The sequence below is a fragment of the Xenopus laevis genome, chromosome 4S, assembly GCF_017654675.1.
Source record: "Xenopus laevis strain J_2021 chromosome 4S, Xenopus_laevis_v10.1, whole genome shotgun sequence".
NCBI classification, from domain to species: Eukaryota; Metazoa; Chordata; class Amphibia; order Anura; family Pipidae; genus Xenopus; species Xenopus laevis.
Genome location: NC_054378.1, coordinates 2,260,372 through 2,283,311, shown reverse-complemented (window position 1 = coordinate 2,283,311; position 22,940 = coordinate 2,260,372). Strand labels below are relative to the sequence as shown.

The 22,940-nt window shown below is 42.3% G+C and overlaps 1 protein-coding gene across 1 annotated transcript; it reads left to right on the top strand.

Annotated features, from left to right (window-relative positions):
• LOC108715150 (sodium/calcium exchanger 1) lies at positions 1-16,029 on the top strand. Its single transcript, XM_041560767.1, has 7 exons — positions 1-588; positions 6,135-7,891; positions 10,723-10,817; positions 10,915-11,030; positions 11,439-11,538; positions 11,931-12,206; positions 14,939-16,029. Exons 2-7 carry the CDS (start codon positions 6,180-6,182, stop codon positions 15,313-15,315), a joined length of 2,676 nt encoding a protein of 891 aa, XP_041416701.1. The 5' UTR covers positions 1-588; positions 6,135-6,179; the 3' UTR covers positions 15,316-16,029.
• Positions 16,030-22,940: the final 6,911 nt, after the last annotated feature.

The window sequence follows — 22,940 nt, the reverse complement described above, 5'->3', positions numbered from 1 at the left end:
TGTTGATAAGAGCTTGCATTCATTATAGTAAGCAGAGAATTCCTCTTATATTTGTGTAGAGGAGGGATTCTCTTGTGATGTGTGTGACTATATCTTACTCCTGTGTGTGTATATTTATCCAATTACTGTGCATAAACCACTCTCATTTCTATGGTAAATGCAAATCGATGCTGATTATCTTTATACTACTGTATGTTCCTCGTGCTAACCCACTTATTTGCAAGAACTGGTGCTTTTTCTCTGTTTTCCCCAAATCCTCTCTATCATATTTTTTGCCAGTCCTCCCCTCCGCACAAAGATGTGTTTTCTGTGTTACATTGGAATTCACACATTTTGTCACTGCCTCTACCTTCCCTATGTCACACATATTCTCTTTCCCTCACACATTCTCTCTCTCCCACCTCCCCATCATCACAGTGCAGTGTGTATACGCTGATTGCTGCAGTATACGGGGACTGATTGGGGTATTGAGCTCACACACATGCCTTCTTACATGACTGCCCTCGCATGTCTCCAGACATATGTCTCCACTCAGGCACCACTTCACCTCTCATCTGAAGGGGAGATGCTCAGCGGTGGATTTAGAAGGTGATTATCACTCTCAAATTTTGGGGAGAGGGGAGCGTGGAAGAAAAGGAGATGAGAAGAGGTCTGCAGTATGTGGGGAGGGGAGGAGTGGGAAAAGTAAATCAATATATTATTAGGGAAACACAAAGCCAGATAATATATGTGTTTATATACAATATAAATAAAGAATCTGGACATGGAGGTAGAAGAGTGCGGCACATCAGAAAGAGCAGAGTGAGGGACACAGAAAGACATTCAGAGATCAGCAGGTAAGATTCACAACTTATAGTAGGAAGATAATCAGTGTCTGAGTGAGGAATGAGCAAGAGAAAGAACGAGAGAAACACAAGAGGCGAGAGGTGAATGGCAACGCAAGGAGGGAAGAAAATACAGAGAGAGGTGGAAAATGGTAGCGAGAATAGAAAGCACAATAGTGATGCATAAAGGGAGACGATCAGAAGGGGTAACCCCGGAAACAAGAATATTTACAGGAATGAGAAATGGGTCAGAATTTAAGATGTAAAAACAGATATTTCTAGGGAAACAAACTCCCGGGTAGTAATAGGGCTCAGTGCGACAATTGGAACTGATCAAGCTCTTTCACAGGCTTACGGGATATTGTTCAAAGAGAGAAAACAGAACTGGGCACCGTTCACGAGTAGACAAATTCGACATTGCTTTTTGTTTGTTAGGGAGATATTTATCAAAGTGGGAAAATGCAGTTCACCTTTATTCTGTCAGTCTCACACGTGAGATGTGGTCTCTCAAGCTGGCCATAGACGCAAAGATCCGATTGTACGAATCGAGGATTTGTACATTTTTCAGACCATGTGTGGAGAGTCCCGACATTTTTCGTCCGGCGGAGATCGGTCGTTTGGTCGATGGGACAGGTTAAAAGATTTCTGTCGGCTGTCGATAATATCTCTGCGTGTATTGCCGATCGTACGATTTTCAGTGGGAGACTGTCACCAGCTTTGGTCGGACATAACTATCGTACGATTACTGTCAGGGGCAGAACATTGGCTGATCTGTTCTTTAACTACTTTATTTGATCTGAATGGTTAGTGGAGAGGTTGGGAGATGGGGAAGTCCGATCGTTCGAGGATTCGAGCGAACAAATCTTTGCATCTATGGCCAACTTTAGTTGCATGTTTGGCACAGGGTTTTTAAGTGTCACTTCATATCCTAAAAGGTGTAGGACAGTGTGTAGGACTGCAACATGGGGCAGATATAGGTGTTTTCTCCACCATCTTTTTTAATTAAGTTGATCATTTTCACCAGCGTCGCCACACGCAGGGAGGTTCCGTCTATGGGGTAGATTTACTAAAGAGCGAAGTGGCTAAAGGTGGCCATACACGGGCCGATAAAAGCTGCTGACAGACCGAGTCGGCAGCTTAATGGCCCGTGTATGGGGGCCCCCGACGGGCTTCCCCGATCGAGATCTGGCCGAAAGTCGGCCAGATCTCGATTGGATGGGATTAAAAATCCCGTCGGATCGCGGCCGCATCTGTTCGTTGATGCGGTCCCGCGTTCCGACCGCCCGTTTGCGAATGCTAGGATCCGATCATTGGGCCCTAGGGCCCACGATCGGAGCAGCCCGATATTGCCCACCTCAAGGTGGGCATATCGGAGGGAGATCCGCTCGTTTGGCGACATCGCCAAACGAGCGGATCTATCCATGTATGGCCACCTTAACACTAGTGACTTTTCGCCAGCATTGCCACATGCAGGGACATCTCCAATTCACTAGCCAACGGGACCTTCGCTAGGGTCAGACGCACTCTATCGCCAGGCAACTTTTCGCTCTGGCCAAAGGACGTTACTCTACAAATTTATAAAAATGCGGATTTTACTGAACGTTAGCTCTTTCGCTAGAGTAGCCTTCACCACCTCAGACCAGGAGAAGTGCTATAAAGCAGCTAAATCTTCCTCAGTCACTTACATCATATCCTGTGAGGCGAAAATGCATTAAAGTTCAAAAAAACGCTGGCGACTTTTCATTTTTTCGAAGCGGGATTGCCTGCAAAAGTCCTAACTTATTTTTTTGGGTAAGCGGTTTTCTCCACACGTATTACATATAGAACATTCATTTTACAATGGACTCATGTGTAGGGCATTATATTAACTTAAATTAAGGTTCCCTGGACACGTGTAATATAAACCGGTAACTTAAACCATTTGCAGCAACATTTATATTAAAGACGTCCATACAACTTTAAATTTCCCGCCCTATGCAAATTGACCTAAGCGCAAGATCACTAGTGAAGTTTCGCTAGGCACAAATGAACGCTAGCGCATCTTCGCTATGAAATGCTCGCACTGCCGAAATAACGGTAGTGAAAAGTCGCCAGCATTCGAGGCCTGCGACAAAACTTCACATCATAGTGAATTAGCATATTCGTAACGTATTTGCGAAGTGGTGCGATGGGTGCGAAGCTGACGCTGGCGAAAATTCACGCGTTAGTGAATCTGCCCCTTTGCATCTTAAAGATGCCATCGCTTAGCCTCAGACAGCAAAGACCCCAAAAATGCTCCTGCTATTTACACCATATTTACACCATATTGGCAAGGAGTTTTATCATTAGTTGGATTCTTCTATCACATACAGAATCTATCAAGCAACACTTTCTCTTTCAGTCTCAGAAGGCACGCGCAAAGATACAGGGAGTTTAGTCGCCTGGTGACAAATCGCCTCTTCTTCGGGCGACTAATCTCCCCGAACTGCCTTCCCGTCGGCTAGAATCTTAATTGCTGGTGGAATGGCAATCGGAGCGCTTCGTTTCCAGAGTCGCCCGAAGTTTGGGAGATTAGTTGCCCGAAGAAGAAGCGATTTGTCACCAGGCGACTTATCTCCCCAAATCTCCATGTGTGTCTCTGCCCTAAACACAGAGGGGAGGCTTTTTAAATGACCAAGACTTCAACAAACTATAACACCCTTAGAAAGAAGGTCTCAAACTGGGCATGTCCCCAGAAATGCATCAGTATTAGTGTGGGCCGGCCTGATACTCGTGGGTTTAGCCGCTGGTCGGGCCAATTCGGGCCAATCTCGCTGCCCCATTTGCGGGTCGCTGGCGGGTTTGGGTTGAGCTCTTCCACCTGCTATTCCCGCCAGTGACCTCGCACTGCCTGCTTCCGGTTTTATTATTATTATTATTATTAACATGTATTTATAGCGCCAACATATTGTGTAGCACTGTGTTTTTAGGCGTACGCCTTCCTGCCGCTTTTGTGACATCATCGCGGGGCGGCACGGGTCTATAAAAGGGAGCAGGAAGTCGGGTGTGGGCGGTCGTGGATCGGAGTTGTGCACATCACTAATCTGTATTACATTAAGGGGCTGATTCACTAAATTCGAGTGAAGGATTCGAAGTAAAAAAACTTCGAATTTCAAAGTATTTTTTGGGCTACTTCGACCATCGAATGGGCTACTTCGACCTTCGACTACGACTACGACTTCGAATCGAAGGATTCGAACTAAAAATCGTTCGACTATTCGACCATTCGATAGTCGAAGTACTGTCTCTTTAAAAAAAACTTCGACCCCCTACTTCGGCAGCTAAAAGCTACCGAAGTCAATGTTAGCCTATGGGGAAGGTCCCCATAGGCTTTCCTAAGTTTTTTTGATCGAAGGATATTCCTTCGATCGTTGGATTAAAATCCTTCGAAACGTTCGATTCGAAGGATTGAATCGTTCGATCGAAGGAATAATCCTTCGATCGTACGATCGCAGTATTTGCGCTAAATCTTTCGACTTCGATATTCGAAGTAGAAGGATTTTAATTCCTAGTCGAATATCGAGGGTTAATTAACCCTCGATATTCGACCCTTAGTGAATCAGCCCCTAAAAGTAAAGGCAAAGGTACCATTAAACTTTTTTTCTTTTAAGTGGACTGAAGGCAAAAGTATGTTAGTGCGTTTGTCCTTTCTTTTGTTTATCTGTATAATAAAGAAATGATTAATGCAATATGTCCAGCATTGCCCTGAAGTATAAATGGATTCTTTTACTCTGATCATCATCATCATATGACAAAAAAAAACAATACTATCCATATGGGATCCCTTACCCAGAAACCTCTTATCCAGAACGTTTCAAATTACGGGAAGGCCATCTCTCATTTAAGCTAATGATTCAAATCTTTGTAATAATAAGACAATAGCTGAAGCTTTTTCCTAACTACGCTGCACAACTCCAAATTGTTTTATATTATGTAATGTACATACTCTTTGGAAGGAGGCTGTTTATTTATTTATTGTTGCAGTAAATGTTTAGTATTCTAAGTGACGAAGAAAAACAAATATAGAAGAGGAAAATTGTCGCGGGATGTAGAAAGTGGCATAAAATTACAAGAGGACATTTTTACTTTTCCATATTTGTCTTTTTATATAAGCATATTTTTTGTGTCTTCTTTGTTTTGTATAGTGTACTTGTATACGTGTGGGTATTTACTGCCATCTCAAGGCATAGTCGGAATATCACAGTATATCACACTATTACAATCTGTGTTCACTTGTTGGTGATTACACGGTTCCTTTTTCCCTCTATTGGTTAAAGCTCTCTTCTGATTGGATAATGAGTCATTACCCCTATAAAATATCTGTAAGGGTATGACCATTGGCTTATAGTAAGTGCCTGTTTGGTACGAAACGCATTACGATATTATGTCCTAAATAAACATTTTTTTACTTTATCATTTTTGCTGCTGCATTTAATGTCACTAGGGGGTAGATTTACATAGGGTCGAATATCGAGGGTTAATTAACCCTCGATATTCGACTGCTGAATCCTTCGACTTCGAAGTATTTACCGCAAATAGTTCGATCGAACGAAAAATCATTCGATCAAACGATTAAATCCTTCGAATCATTCGATTGGAAGGATTTTAATCCATCAATCGAACGATTTTTCTTCGACCAAAAAATTGCCGGGAAGCCTATGGGGACCTTCCCCATAGGCTAACATTGCACCTCGGTAGGTTTTAGGTGGCGAAGTTGGGGGTCGAAGTTTTTTTTAAAGAGACAGTACTTCGATTATCGAATATTCGAACGATTTTTAGTTTGAATCGTTCGATTCAAAGTCGTAGTCGAAGGTTGAAGTAGCCAATTCGATGGTCGAAGTAGCCAAAAAAAACATTCAAAATTCAAAGTCTTTTCTATTCTATTCCTTCACTCGAGCTAAGTAAATGGGCCCCTAGGTCTCTCGCACGTATTTGGACTTAGTAAAATTTAAACCACATAAAGGAATAGGAAGGAGAGAATCACCATTATTTCACCCTAAAACCCATTCTACTCATTTACAAATGAAGAAGATTTAACTATATGTCAAAACAGTATTTTAAACCAAACAAAGATGTGGAATTAACCACTTCTAAGCCAAGCAAAGTCATGACTTCTATGGGGAACATGGTGTTTTAAGAGCTGCGTCTAAGATGCTTGAGATTCCATTACTCGGGCAAGTAGGGGAATTTGTTTTCTGCCAGAAAAAGCAGCAATTATAATTGTGCATTGACAATAGCCCTAAGCCATTTTATATATACGCACTTGACTCATTCAAGTCTCTTTTTTTCTAGGTGATTCAATCGATTTATCACCCTTATATACTGATTCACTGCAACATGGCTCTGTTGGTCTTTTTCCTTCTGCTCTTGCCATTACCTCTTCCTACTACAGCCTCCTCAACCAACTCTACCTCGTGTGGACCCACTGATGAACAAAATGGTGAATGCATAGATGGGGTCCTGCTGCCCGCCTGGCTGCCTCACCCTCCCACCACAGGAGACCGAGCAGCCCGAGCTATTGTGTATTTTGTGGCACTTGTCTATATGTTCCTTGGCATGTCCATTGTAGCTGACCGTTTCATGGCATCCATAGAAGTCATAACATCACAGGAACGTAAAGTCACTTTCCGGCGCCCAAATGGAGAGGTGACAGTCACCAGTGTACGCTTGTGGAACGAGACTGTTTCCAATTTAACATTGATGGCCTTAGGTTCCTCAGCACCGGAAATATTGCTTTCAATTATTGAGGTGGTTGGACGAGGGTTTGAAGCAGGGGATATGGGCCCCAGCACCATTGTAGGCTCAGCAGCATTTAACATGTTTGTTATTATTGGCCTTTGTGTTTCAGTTGTCCCTGATGGAGAGACCCGACGTATCCGCCACCCACGTGTCTTTGCAGTCACTGCATTTTGGAGTGTTTTTGCCTATGTATGGCTTTTTTTGATCCTGTCTTGGTTCTCACCTGGAGAAGTCGAGGTGTGGGAAGCTCTACTTACATTCTCATTCTTCCCTCTGTGTGTTTTGCAAGCCTGGATTGCTGACAGGCGTCTTCTTTTCTACAAATATGCTAGACGTGGCCGAGAAGGTAGAGCAAAATACAGGGCAGGCAAAAGCAGAGGAGTACTCGTGGGGGCAGAAGATGCAGAAGCTCAAGAAGAAGCTGGAGAGTTGAGATTGGCTGGAGGAGAAAGACTAACAGATGAGGAGGAAGAGGAGGAGAGAAGGGATATGGCCAGAGTTTTTAAAGATATGCGTCAAAGATATCCAGGAAAAGATATGGAGCAGTTGATGGAGTTGACAAATTACCAGTCCCTTGTTCAGCAGCAGAAAAGCAGAGCTTTCTACAGGATACAGGCCACCAGAATGATGACTGGAGCAGGAAATGTACTGAAGAAACATGCAGCAGACCAAGCTAGGAGGGCCTTGACAGATGGAGGGACCAGAGGAGCAGAAGGGGCAGGGCGTGGAGAAGAGGAAGAACCCTGGACTGAGATGGAATTTGATCCTACACATTATCAGTGTTTTGAAAACTGTGGTACAGTTAGCCTTTGGGTGACTTGTATAAGGGCTGAAGGAGAGGGTGCAGTGCAAGTGGACTACAGGACAGAAGATGGCACAGCCAATGCAGGGTCTGATTATGAGCTGGCCAAAGGTACACTAGTCTTCCAACCTGGGGAAGTCAAGAAGGAGTTGCGCTTGGGCATTATTGATGATGATGTGTTTGAGGAGGATGAGTATTTCTATGTACAATTGAGCAACCCGCGGAAAACAAGAGGGGCAAGGGAGGGAACAGGCAGGGTAAGACTGGGGAATGGCTGGAGGGCCACAGTGACTATTTTTGATGATGACCATGCAGGGATCTTCAGCTTTGAATCGGGCAGCTTGAGGGTGAGTGAGAGTGTAGGCACAACAAAAGTAAAAGTAGTAAGAGGATCAGGTGCCCGAGGGAAAGTGGTGATTCCCTACAAGACCATGGAAGGCACTGCCAAGGCAGGAGAGGATTATCTCGAAGTGGCTGGGAAGGTCGAGTTCCAGAATGATGAGACCTCGTAAGTAAATGCTGTCATTCCTTTTTATATTGCCCATAATCAGATATTTTATATTTCTGTAGAGAGCTTTGTTTATGCATTCTACTGTGTGGCAAATATACTGGCTGATCACTGTGTTTGCCTCATTTAAGAATGAACAGTATGTATTCAGCAAAAATAATTCTAATAATAATATGGACTTTTGAGTATTTAAATTGAGAGATTATGTAAGAGCAGAAAACAAAGGTAGAAGCAAGTGTAATGTAAGTTACAGAAGTAGAGGTTTGTTAATAGAGAAGGACATAATAGGTATCTGTATATGAGAGAAAATTGGGAATGAAGACCTTGGAAAGAGACAGACAGTGGGGAGAGGGGAGAGTCACTGTCTGTTGGTCAGAGGGTTGAGGAGGGGACCTGTTAAGAGGCACCTCACGTATTTTGTTTGCTTCGAGATCCTGATCAGTATGCAGGACCATTTCAGGGAAAAAAGAAAGGCGGGAGTGAGGAAGACAAAGGCTTGAGAATGAATAGTGTGGAACAACTAAGGGTAATGTTTCTTTCTGCCAAAGAAGGGAAAAGGTAGGGAACGAGGGAAACTATGGTCCCTTCTAATATTCCTAAAGACTTAAGGCAGGGTAAGGCTTTGGTGCTGTCAAGGGGGGTCAGGCTATTTAGAAAAGTGCAGCACAGCCGGGCCCCCTTTACAGCAGTGCCCCCCTGATGGCTGGTCCTGACACCAAGTATATAAACCCTCAGAGACTTCTCTTCATTCTCTGACATTTAGGCCTGACTGACAGAGAGAAAATATGGGCCTACTATAAATTCATTTCTAGTTGCCGTATTATGAAACCAGGGGCGGACATGGGGCCGTCATATCTCCACATTCACAGCAGTAAAAGGTTAATTTAGCGCTAATCCAACTGAATATGAAATATTCATATTTACTGTGCTGCTCCACTTTATGCCCTGTAAGTGATGCTGCATAACAAGTACAATGGATGGACAAAGGCTTTTACTCCTTTATGTTTAGCACTTAGTACAGTATAAGAGCAAATGTTCATGCCTTACGTTTGCATCTAATTACTGACTGGTGGCTACCAATCATATCATACATATTCCTGGTTGTTTTGCCTCTATAAAGCAGTAGAAAAGGAGCGGAACATTAGTTTTAGGGTGGGCTCATGTCTAGGACATTAGAGGATCTTTTGTCTTTATTTTGCTTCCTTGGACATGTGTAATAATAAGTGGCCACTTCCAGCATTTGCACCAACATCTCTAATAACGACGTCTATATGACCTATATGTACCCGCCCTATTCAAATTGATCTAAGCGCTAAGGTGTACTTACAAAGTTTCGCTAGGCAGAAATGAACGTTAACGAAAGTTCGAAATGAAATGCTCGCGCTGACGGATTAACTCTAGCGAAACTTCACCAGCATTCAGCTGCCGAAATGCAACTTCGCATTTTAGTGAATTAGCGTCTGCGCTGCAAATTTATGTCTGACAAAGCGAAGATGTTTTCGGGCACTAAGTCACAGTAGGAAGACAATTTTCTGCTGGCGACACAGCACCTCATGTGCCATAACCTTTAGACCAATCCAGACAGCAGTTTGTTAAAGGAGAAGGAAAGCTACCAAGGCAGTTTATTGCCAATAGATTAGCCACAACAGTCCAAGCTAAAACATAATTTTTTTTCTTTAGAATGCTTTATCGTAGCAGAGTAAACCGCTCTAGACAGCTGCCATATTAGCTTGGTGTGACATCACTTCCTGCCTGCTCACTCATAGCTCTGGGCTCAGATTACAGCAGGGAGGGGAGGAGGGAGGAGAGAGAGGAACAAACTGAGCATGCTCAAGCCCTAGCCATGGAGGTTTAAGCTGAAAACAGGAAGTCTGATACACTGGGTTCTCAGATGTTCTTTGTGCAAATTGTGCTGAATTGTAGAACGATGTACAGATACACCTGCATCTGCAGCAAGATCTTCTTGCAGGTCTTTGGAGATGATCTTTGGCTTGTCTGTAACATTCTCACAATCCTCCGCATATGTCGCTCCTGTATTTTTCTTGGCCTGTCAGACCTGGGTTTTACAGCAACTGTGCCTGTGGACTTCCATTTCCTCATTCCATTCCTTACAGTTGGAACTGACAGTTTAATAAACCTCTGAGATGCTTTTTGTAGCCTTCCCCTAAACCTCGATACTGAACAATCTTTGTTTTCTGATCTTTTAAGAGTTGCTTTGAGAGTCCCATGCTGTCACTCTTCAGAGGAGAGTCAAACAGAAGCACAAGTTGCAATTGGTCACCTTAAATACCTTTTCTCATGATTGGACATCATGGATTCATCAAGGCTTAACAAGCTAATCCAACCAATTTGGTGTTGACAGTAATCAACACTGGGTACGCTTAGCAAAATTACAAGAGTACCCAAATTTTTGCACAAGCAGTTTTTCACATATGAATTAATTTCATACAACTGAATACTGCTTAACTAAAAAACTAATAATTAGGGATGCACCGAATCCAGGATTCGGTTCGGGATTCGGCCAGGATTCGGCCTTTTTCAGCAGGATTTGGATCCTTCTGCCTGGCCTAACCGAATCCTAATTTGCATATGCAAATTAGGGGCGGGGAAGGAAATTGCGTGACTTTTTGTCAGATAACAAGGAAGTAAAAATGTTTTCCCCTTCCCACCCCTAATTTGCATATGCAAATTAGGGCTTGGATTAGGTTCGGTATTCGGCCAAATCTTTCACAAAGGATTCGGGGGTTCGGTCGAATCCAAAAATGTGGATACGGTGCATCCCTAGTAATAATACTAATGTGTTCAAATTTAACTATTTATTTTTCACACAGGAGATTAATTGAAATACAGGTCATCGACGATGAAGAATATGAGAAAAATAAAAGTTTCTTCATAGAACTCGGGGAGCCAGAAATGCAGAGAGGAGGTAAGAAAAGCTGGAGAAAAAGGCTTGAAGTACAATGTTAAATGAGCATTTTGTCTGTGATTGTTCTGTTATTCTTCCCCTTTCTTTTCCCAATGAGATTCTGGTGAAATGTGGCTTGTGGCAGCCAAAGGAGGAGGAGAAGTTGCTGGAAGTCCCAGTTTGGGGGAGCACCGTAAGATGGAAGTCATAATAGAAGAGTCTTATGAGTTTAAGGTGAGAAGGAGAGAGAAAGAAATATAAAGGGGTATATTTATCAAAGAGTGAAGTTCCGCCACTAGAGTGATATTCCGCCACTCCCCATTCATTTCTATGGGGGTTTATAGGCGTATTTATCAAAGGGTGAACTTTCACTTTCACCCATTGATAAATTCAAAATCCCATAGAAATGAATTGAGAGCTGCGGAATTTCACTCTAGTGGCGGAACTTCACTCTTTGATAAATTTACCCCATAATGTTCAGCGAGGGAACTGTCCTGTTTTTACAATTCTCTCCCATATCCGTCTTCAACATTATAGTTTGGGGGTTTAGCTTTCCCAATGCCCAATATTCTCCTATTTCCAATAAAACCACCCTGCTCTGGAGTCTTGCCAGGATTCTCACCTGCTTGATGTCCTTCACAGAACACGGTGGATAAGCTGATAAAGAAAGCCAACCTGGCTCTTGTTGTTGGGAGCAGCAGCTGGAGGGAGCAGTTTGTGAGCGCAGTGACTGTGAGCGCAGGTGAGACTTGTCTGTATAATGAAGATGCCACTTTATTCCTGCACTCCGATCACTTCTGCACTTGAACACTGATGTATATCCATAGGCTCCTGCCTTTCTTAATAAATGATGCACTCATGCATGCAACGCTGTTGTTCCTCTGCCTTCCTTGCAACAACTAACAATATTTCCTTCTTCATTGAACTCTTTGCTGGCTTCTTTCTTACAACTCCCCCTCTATACTGGTTGTGTTCATTTCATACATCTCTGTACCCCCATCTCTTTGTCTCCCCATTTTTCTATTGCCTTTCTCCATCTGTTTGTTTCCCTTTCTCTTCTCTTCTCATTTCCGCTCTCCTTGTCACCATCTTCCTCCACATTCCACGGCCTTTGTGTATGTCCCACCTGGGCAGGAGATGATGATGATGATGATGAGAGCAGTGAGGAAGGGCTGCCCAGTTGCTGCGACTACATCATGCATTTCCTCACCGTCTTCTGGAAGGTTCTCTTTGCTTTTGTGCCTCCCACTGAGTACTGGGGTGGATGGGCCTGTTTCCTTGTTTCCATCTGCATCATTGGGATACTCACTGCTGTTACTGGGGACCTGGCCACTCACTTTGGCTGCACTGTGGGACTCAAGGACTCGGTCACTGCTGTGGTCTTTGTTGCTTTGGGGACATCTGTACCAGGTGAGGAATGGACTGCTCTACTGTAGTCAAAGTTTACATGTTTTATTTTCTTCTGTGCTACTGGGAAAACTGCAGCTTTCTCTATTTTAACCTACATAACTGCCAGTTGATCCAGAGGAAGGCAAAAAAAAACATCTGAAGCCTCTCCAATTTGCCTCAGAGGTGGAAAAATTCCTTCCTGACTCCAAAATGGCAATGGGACCAGTCCCTGGATCAACTTGTACTATGAGCTATCTCCCATATCCCTGTATTCCCTCACTTGCTAAACACCATCCAACCCCTTCTTATACCTATCTAATGTATCAGCCTGTACCCCTGATTCACTTCCCAGCTCTCCCTGTAACACCCCTTTCCCTCCTCTAATCTCATTGGCTCCCTCCTGTCTGCTGGGAGGAGCTACTGGTGAATAAAGCATCCGACCCTTCCTTGTACCTATCTAATGTATCAGCCTGTACCACTGATTCACTTCCCAGCTCTCCCTGTAACACCCCTTTCCCTCCTCTAATCTCATTGGCTCCCTCCTGTCTGCTGGGAGGAGCTACTGGTGAATAAAGCATCCGACCCTTCCTTGTACCTATCTAATGTATCAGCCTGTACCACTGATTCACTTCCCAGCTCTCCCTGTAACACCCCTTTCCCTCCTCTAATCTCATTGGCTCCCTCCTGTCTGCTGGGAGGAGCTACTGGTGAATAAAGCATCCGACCCTTCCTTGTACCTATCTAATGTATCAGCCTGTACCACTGATTCACTTCCCAGCTCTCCCTGTAACACCCCTTTCCCTCCTCTAATCTCATTGGCTCCCTCCTGTCTGCTGGGAGGAGCTACTGGTGAATAAAGCATCCGACCCTTCCTTGTACCTATCTAATGTATCAGCCTGTACAACTGATTCATGGAGACAATTCCACATCTTCACAGCTCTCACTGTAACAAACCCCTTCCCAATATTTAGGGGCAGACAGATTTGAGCTTTTTAAAAAATTCTAATTTGATTTTCGAGATTTATCATACTCTGCCCCATTAAGAATTCAAATCCGATTCGAGTTTTGCAGTCAATTAAATTAGTTCCAGTATTAAAAATTCGATTTTTCTAATAAATTTCCCCAAGTCGAATTTCGAATTCATTCTCATTTAAGGGAGTGTAAAGAAGCTCATATGAATTTTAAATTCGACCCTTGATAAATGTGCCCCTAATAGTAGTGGGTTAATCACAAGGAGCGCAGAGGGAACAGGGAGGACTATACTATTACTTGTACCAATATACTCATATAGCAGCCCTATGTAAGTAACCCTGCACTCTGGAATGTGCTTATTCCCTTCCAGCCTCACTAAAATAAGCTCAGCCTGTTTCTCCTGCCAAGGGAAATTAAATATCCCCCAAACATTCCAATGAAATTATACTTTGCACCTGAATAAAAAGGAAGAGCCATAATTGCTTGTTATAATATCACTGTGTATCTGAGGTAGAAAAGGGACAGTTCCTTCTTTCTGTCAGTGTCTGAATTTTAGTTGTTTGTTAAAGGGATATTGACATGGGAAAAAAAATGTTTGTTTGTTTTTTTAAAACACATCAGTTAATAGTGCTGCTCCAGCAGAATTCTGCACTGAAATCCATTTATCAAAAGAGCAAACAGATTTTTTTATATTTAATTTTGAAATCTGACATGGGGCTAGACATATTGTCAGTTTCCCAGCTGCCCCAAGTCACGTGACTTGTGTTCTGATAAACTCTTTACTGCTGTACTGCAAGTTGGACTGATATCACCCCCTCCCTTTCCCCCAACAGAACAATGGGAAGGTAACCAGATAACAGCTCCCCAACAAGATAACAGCTGCCTTGTATATATGTAAGAACAGCACTCAATAGTAAAATTGTAAGACGTGCCGGGAGATCCTTGGGTCTTCTTACCTCCTCAGGTCTCCTCGGCTCTGCGGGTGCAGGCACGCACCGGAGCTGACGTCACATGGGAATTGGCGATGGCGTCGGCTCACTGGCGTGGACCCGATTGCAATGATGCTCGCTCGAGCGTCATGATGTCATCGTCCAGCACGAAATTCTAAATTTTGGCACCAAAATCCCTTTAAAAGGGGAATTCTTCATTTTGTCAGTGCCCAAGCTGGCTTCTGTTTACAGACCCTGCTGAAGTGTGATATTCTATTGGCAGGATTCCTGCCGCCTGCCATGACACTTTTTGCCTGATCCTTGCCGGTACCTCATTTCGGACTTATTTTCTACCTAATGCACCCATTCCTCGTTGGTTCCACAGCAGAAAGCCCGGGGCCCCTAAAGGGCATCGTGAACACCGGAATCTGCAGGGACGTCCCTTGTGCATCTGAGTGTACCTGCTGCCTCTTAAGGTTCCTGATTGACTAGTATGCTACAAAAATCCAGGTCCCACTGCAACACATTCAGTTACATTGAATAGGAGAAACAACAACCTGCCAGAAAGCAGTTCCAAAGTGCAGTACTGGCTTTTTTTTCTGAAATCACATGACCAGGCAAAATGACCTGAGATGCACCTACACACCAATATTACAACTAAATACACTTGCTGGTTCAGGAATCACATTTTATATTGTAGATTGAATTAGAATCTAAAATGAGAAATTCTATTCTGTGGTTAAGTGTAGGCTTATCCTTCCAAGAGCTGTGAAGTGGGGAGTGAAAGGGCTGCTGGGTATTTTTATATTACTGTATATGTCACTGACAATAAACTCCCTGTTCTTTCCTCAGACACGTTTGCAAGTAAAGTTGCGGCTGTGCAGGACCCCCATGCGGATGCTTCCATCGGAAATGTGACAGGCAGTAACGCAGTGAATGTTTTCCTGGGCCTGGGTGTGGCCTGGAGTATCGCTGCCATATACTGGGCTGGGAAAGGTCAGAAATTCCATGTGGTCCCTGGGAACCTTGCGTTCTCAGTCACCCTCTTCACAGGACTCTCCATTATCTGCCTCGTCATACTTCTCTATAGAAGACGCCCACCCATTGGTGGAGAATTGGGAGGCCCACGGATCCCTAAAGCCCTTACCTCACTCCTCTTCTTTGGGTTGTGGTTGATTTACATCCTAGTGGCATCCCTGGAGGCTTATTGTCACATCCATGGCTTCTGACGTCTTTCATCAGCAGAAGTCTTCATTGGAACCTGTCTTCCGGGAATCCTGGGGCAAAGCAAACTTCTAGGGTTATGATGACTTCTTCTGGGACAACATATTAGATCTCTGGTGGCACTGACAAAAAATTCAATGTTAAGAGACGTTTGTCATCCCTAATTTCTACTGTCTGGGGCAGTAACTAAATGAATCCCTTAGGAACACTTAGACAATTGCCACTGTTCTGTATTTTTAATGGGATAGTAATACCCCATGTTGAGGCAATAAATAGCATTTCCATCTTCTGAACTCACCAGCCATACAAGAGGCACAAATACCGTTAGAGCTATGGAGAGGAACAGGAGTTTTCGAGGAGTCCAAGGCCTTTCCCTTCTACCTTATTCTATAATTGTTACTACAAACAGCACAATTTAACACAAGGAATTTCTACATATGGGGCAACGTTTGTCTTTTTTGGGTTTCATGGTTCATTCCAAGGACTTGTTAAGCATTATGGTCATGGATTTGTTAAGTTGGGTTGGTGTGTGGAAGAGGAAAGTGTAATTGATGACTGAATAAAGGGGGATAGTGGAAGAATACAACTAGTAGAGGGACTTGCAAAGTGGAGCTTTCAGGAGTGTAGGTACAGGAGTTGAAGGGATCTTAAAGGAGAATGAAATGTTAAAGCTAAGTGAGCTTTATCAGAAAGGTCTATATAAATACACCAGTAACCCCTCAAAGTAATGCTGCTCTGAGTCCTCTGTCAAAAGAAACAGCACATTTCTTTCCTTCTATTGTGTACTCATGGGCTTCTGTATCAGACTTCCTGTTTTCAGCTTAAACCTCCAGGGCTAGGGCTTGAGCATGCTCAGTTTGTTCCTCTCTCCTCCCTGTTGTAATCTGAGCCCAGAGCTATGAGTGAGCAGGGAGAGACTCAGGCAGGAAGTGACGTCACCAAGCTAATATGGCAGCTGCTATCCTAAACAAACAGAGAGTTTCTAGAGCTGTTTACTCAGGTATGGTAAAGCATTCTACAGAATAAATATAGTCTTATAACTTGCACTACCGGGTCTAATCTATTGGCAATAAGCTTTCCTTCTCCTTTAATGCCCCAAATAAATAGAGTTGTTAGGCAAGAAATTGATGTATGAATGGACCAGTTTTGTGGCCACAGGAACAAACAGGTCAGGTATGGGTGGATTGATGGGTTGAGATTAAGAATCTTGAAGGCATTTGGGGCATGGGTGTTAGGGGCAAGATGTGGGCTTGTATACAGAATATTTGGAGAGTAGAGAAGTCAGGCTAAGAGAAGGCTACTCTATTATATCAGTAGGACACAGATAGAAGGCACAAGGATGAAAGGAGATTAAAGAGTTGAGATATATAAATGGGAATTTTATTCACCACATTAAGCTTAAAAATAGCAAATTTAATGCCTGGCACTTCCATTAAGTGGATGCCATGACTCCAGAATGACTTCATGTTTGATGGCTGCCTGATATTTGGGCTTATTTTTTAGGATAAAGATAGAAATCTCAGCACAGTGTTATGTCTTTGTATCTGTGTCAAGGACAAAGTTTCCCCCATTTGCCAATGTAGTTGTTGGTGTAGAACAAACGGCGCACACTGTTCTGTAGAAATGGCCCAAAATTCCTTCTTTGCCAGTGTATGTGCCATGTGTGATTGTCTCGGCAAAGGTACAAAAAAAATGGAAGCCATGAGTGAAAAGTTAGTGACATTAAGAGGCACATTTATCAAGGGTCAAATTTCAAATTCAAGTTTTTTTAACTCACATGAATTAGATTTAACTCGAAATTCAAATATTCGACTATTTATTTTTTGATTTAATTTTACAGACTCAAATCTAATTTGAATCTAATTCGGCCAAACACGATTTCAAGTTTTTTCTCCGAAAAAAGGCTAAAAACATCACCAAATTGACTAATACAGTAATTCGGCAGGTTTTAGGTGGCAAATAGTCAAATTCGAATTCTTAAAAGGCCAGAGTATGATAAATCACAAACATCAAATTCTTTAAAAAAACTCAAATCGATAATTCCCTACTTGAATTTGACAGTTTTGACCATAAAAAAATTAAAATTCGAATTCACAATTCAACCCTTAATAAATCTGCCCCAAAATCAGTGTTTCTTGTATTCCCCTATTAGCCTTCCCATCTATAATGGCTACGGATATGCCAATGTCACGTGCCCACGAAAATGTGTGGTATTAGCACTGGTCCCTTTGCAGCTACAGTACAAGGGAAGACACTTGAAGTGTTAGAAACAGGAGGCAACAAATGAATGAAAGGGAAGGTTGGAGAAGATCTTAGAGGCACATTTTATAAAGGTTGAACTTTGAATTCATGTGAATTTTTATTAAATTCTATTAAATTCGAATATATTAAAAATTGGATTCAGGGGTTATTTAATAAAAAAATGGAATATCTTAAATTTGCATGAATTTTACTGACTCGAAAACTCAAATTGAATTCAAATGGAATTCGACTAAACTCGATTCTAGTTCATTAACTGAAAAAAAAACTCGAAAGTCAGGAGGGCTACTAACATGTCCCTTTGACTTATACATGAACTTGGCAGGTCTTAGGTGGTGAATAGTCAAATTTAGAGAGAGGGGAAGACTAGGAGGCAACAACTGAATGAAAGAGAAGGTTGGAGAGATCTTAGTGGCACCTTAATTAAAGGTCGAATTTCGAATTCATGTGATTTTTTTTAACTCTATTGAACCGAAAAATGGAATATCTTAAACTCCCACAAATTTTACCGACTTGAAAACTCGAATCGAATTCGGCTAAACTCGATTCAAGTTTTTCTCTAAAAAAATCTCGAATGGCAGGAAGGCTACTTACATGTCCAAATAGGTCCCTGGACGTCTCCCATTGGCTTATACATGAAGTTGGCAGGTCTTAGGGGGCGAATAGTCGAATTTGAGTTCTTAAAGTGCCAGAGTCGAATCGAGTTTGGATAATTCACAATTCGAATTTCAGAGTTAAAAAATTTGAAAATTAGTTTTTTTAATTCGACCCTTAATAAATATGCCCCTTAGTGTTTGTTTGTGGGTCCCTTTCAGGTAAGGGCCCTGTACTTTGATTAGACGCATTGTTTGTGACTGCTCAGGTGCTCTGTGTGTGGTACATATATATATTGTCATCACTTTTATTCTCATTACTGTGGAGTTTTTTTTTGTGTGTAAATGACCCAAAAATCAGTGGGAAGAGAGAATGAATTCCACTGAGATCGATAGTGACTGACAATTGTTGCTTCTCTGTGTTTCAGTGTGTGTAGTTGTGTTGTCCGAGTGCCATAATTTGTGATGCGTTCCTGTCGTTAACTATTTGTAGACTATTTGTAGACTATTTGTTGACTATTTGTTGACTATTTGTAGACTATTTGTTGACTATTTGTTGACTGTTGACTATTTGTTGACTATTTGTAGACTATTTGTTGACTATTTGTAGACTATTTGTTGACTATTTGTTGACAATTTGTTGACTATTTGTTGACTATTTGTTTGCGTGTGCAGCAATGACGTCATTGACGTGTCGATGACATGACAACGATTGCGGAATATACATGTTACAGTATAACAGAAGTAAAGCACAACAGGACTTGCTTGGGAGAGTTTACACAATCACAATAAATGTGTTTACTTGTGTCTATTTGTACATCTGGGTCACATTTTATTTGTATTTCTAACTGTATCAGAGGCTAAATGTACGGGTATATCTATGCCACACTGTTTTGCTCACAAATATATATATACTGCCATTATAACGTATTCAAGGGGAACTATATACCCACCTTTGCACATGAGTTCATTCAATCGGGGCTTATAGGAAAAAGGTGCATAAACACCATCTGGATGTAATAAATAAATATATAAAAATATATTTCTTTTTTTTTTTACCCAGACATAACTGATTCCATAGAAGAAGAAGTGATGATAGTCGTTCTCTGACTCACAGGCACCATTTCCACACACCCCTTAGGCTGGCAGAGTTACTTAAAGGAACAGTAACACCAAAAAATGAAAGTGTCCTATAGTAATGAAAATATAATGTACTGTTGTGCTGTACTGGTAAATCTGGTGTATTTGCTTCAGAAACACTACTATAGTTTATATAAACAAGCTTCTGTGTAGCCATGAGGGCAGCCATTCAAGCACAGGATACACAGTAGATAACAGATAAGTACTACTATAGTTTATATAAACAAGCTGCTGTGTAGCCATGGGGGCAGCCATTCAAGCACAGGATACACAGTAGATAACAGATAAGTACTACTATAGTTTATATAAACAAGCTGCTGTGTAGCCATGGGGGGGCAGTCATTCAAGCACAGGATACACAGCAGATAACAGATAAGTACTACTATAGTTTATATAAACAAGCTGCTGTGTAGCCATGGGGGCAGCCATTCAAGCACAGGATACACAGTAGATAACAGATAAGTACTACTATAGTTTATATAAACAAGCTGCTGTGTAGCCATGGGGGGGCAGTCATTCAAGCACAGGATACACAGCAGATAACAGATAAGTACTACTATAGTTTATATAAACAAGCTGCTGTGTACTGTTGTCATCTTTGTTATTTTTCTTCCAGGGCAAACCTTTTGAAATAAAAAATAACAAAGTGGTATAAAGGTGATATAAGATTATCTTATAAAGGTCAATAAATGTATCACCTTTATACCACTTCTGTCATCGGAAAACATGTTTTTTTCAAAACACATCAGTTAATAGTGCTGCTCCAGCAGAATTCTGCACTGAAATCCATTTCTCAAAAGAGCAAACTGATTTTTTTATATTCAATTTTGAAATCTGACATGGGGCTAGACATATTGTCAATTTCCCAGCTGCCCCTGGTCATGTGACTTGTGCCTGCACTTTAGGAGAGAAATGCTTTCTGGCAGGCTGCTGTTTTTCCTTCTCAATGTAACTGAATGTGTCTCAGTGAGATCTGGATTTTACTATTGAGTGTTGTTCTTAGATCTACCAGGCAGCTGTTATCTTGTGTTAGGGAGCTGCTATCTGGTTACCTTCCCATTGTTCTGTTGTTTGGGTGCTGGGGGGAAAGGGAGGGGGTGATATCAGTCCAACTTGCAGGATGGCAGTAAAGAGAGACTGAAGTTTATCTGAGCACAAGTCACATGACTTGGGGCAGCTGGGAAATTGACAATATGTCTAGCATCATGTCAAATTTCAAAATTGAATATAAAAAAATCTGTTTGCTCTTTTGAGAAATGGATTTCAGTGCAGAATTCTGCTGGAGCAGCACTATTAACTGATTCATTTTGAAAAAATTTTTTGTTCCCATGACAGTATCCCTTTAACGTCTAGGCCAGTAAAATGCTACTCAGGTGTGGCTTGAAAAGAAGAAAATAAAAACTTTGCACTCAGGTGAAAAAACAAGTGTGTGCTCTTGTGGTGCCCCCTTGTGTGACACTGTGGAAATGTCAGAGGCTTCTGGTGTCATGAAACCCTTTTTTTTGCAACGTATCCCGTTTCCGAACTGTCATCCGAGCACTGATGTAACTGTCACATAACCAGCCTCACTGGTGTCTAACTCAAAAAAAAAGTTAAAGGGGTGGTTCAACTTTAAGGAAACTTTTTCTATGTTATAGAACAGCCAATTCTACGCAACTTTTAAATTGATTGTGATTATTTAATTTTTATAGTTATTTGCCTTTTTCTTCTGACTCTATGCAGCTTTCAAATGGGGGTCGCTGACCCCTTCTAAAAAGCAAATGCTCTGTAAGGCTACAAATGTGTTGTTATTGTTACTTTTTATTCCTCATCCTTCTATTCAGGCCTCTCCTATTCATATTCCAGTCTCTTATTAAATCAATGCATGGTTGCTAGGGGAATTTGGACCCTAGCAACCGGATTGCGGAAATGGCAAACTGGAGAGGCGCTGTATAAAAAGCTAAATAACTCAAAAACCACAAATAATAAAAAATGAAAACCAATTGCAAATTGTCTCGGAATATCCCTCTCTACATCATACTAACAGTTATCTAGTGAACAATAATCCCCAGGTGCCCATGGTGTTGCCTAAAGCCCTTACATTTTTCAGGATGGGAGGTGAGGGCGTGACCCTATGGGAGAACTCATGTTCATAATAATCTGGTGGGCGGATTCTTTGCGAGTCACTATTAATTATCTCTTAATAATCTAGTGATTGTGCAACAGAGAATTCACATTAATGAGGGAACAGCCTTGTTTTACATGAATATGTTTATCTGTCTATACAGGGCACCGTGTACAAGAACTTTAGATTTAGTTCATTTCTCCTAAATGTTACATATACTCAGCGTCAGACTGGGGGGTCTTGGCCCACCGGGGTTGCCACTTTGGGGAGCCCAGTCGATAATACCAGTGGGCCCCTCGCCCCAGCCAAAAATCACCTTGGTGGCTGGCCACTTGGGATGGGCGAATTTGAGGCGTTTCGTTTCACCAAAAATTTGCCGCCAGAGAATTGACACCCATTAAAGTCTATGGGCATCCAAAGAATTTTGTCGCACAGCACGACTTTTTTTTTGACGCACGCCGCCATACAAGTCTTTGGGCATCATTTCCACAGCAAAACAAGTCAAAAAAATTCGCCCATCCCTACCCGCCACCGATGCAAATCCATCTGCCCCAAAACGTCAAGCTTCCTTGTTCCCCTTCCCCCACCAACGTTAACTTACGCATTTCTTCTTGCGATTACCGGCGGGGGAGGTCAGGAAGCGCAGGAGTCGCTGGCTGTGGGGATCAGGTCTGGGCCAGTGGGGCCCTCGAGGGCTGGGGCTCAACGTGTTTTTCCCCGGTGTCCCACTAGCAGGGTCCGACCCGGCATATTCCCAATGTAGTAGCCGAATATAATGTCACATTATTCTTGCTCCTTAAAGGACATGTCAGCCCCAAATTTTTTTTCCGCATAATCCAACCCCGTCTTGAATTTGAATTTGATTTGAATTTTAAATACTCAATTTGAGTTTTTTCTCTGAAAAAAAACCTTGAATGTCAGGAAGGCTGCAAAATCGATCCCTGGACGACTCCCATTGACTTAAACAGCAATTCGGCAGGTTTTAGGTGGCGAAATGTCGAATTTGAATTCTTAAAGGGCCAATGTATGATAAATCTCAAAAACTCCCATGAACTCGAAATTCGACCAATCGAAATTAATTAAAAAAAAAAAATCGAATTTCCTAAACTCGGGTGGATAGGACTGACCCGAAAAGGGGTGGTTCGCCTTCAAACAACTAGTGGTTTTCAGATAGATCACTAGAAATAACGACTTTAAGCAATTACTTTCTATTTTCTATTTGTCACTCGATTATGATCCGATCATTTGGCCCTAGGTCCCACAATTGGATCAGCCCAATATCGCCCACTTCAATGTGGGCATATCGGGGAGAGATCCGCTTGTTTGGTGACATTGCCAGACAAGCGGATCTCTACGTCTATGGCCACCTTTAGGCTGAGGGGTCTATGTAGGGTAAGGCTGTAGGGGTTTTTAACGTTAGGGTTAAATTCTTCTTTAAAGGTGAACTACCCCTTTAAGAAGTCGGACTGGCCCACAGGGATACCAGGAAAAGTCCCGGGGGGCCCAGGTGTCAGTGGCCCCTCATGCTGCTAAA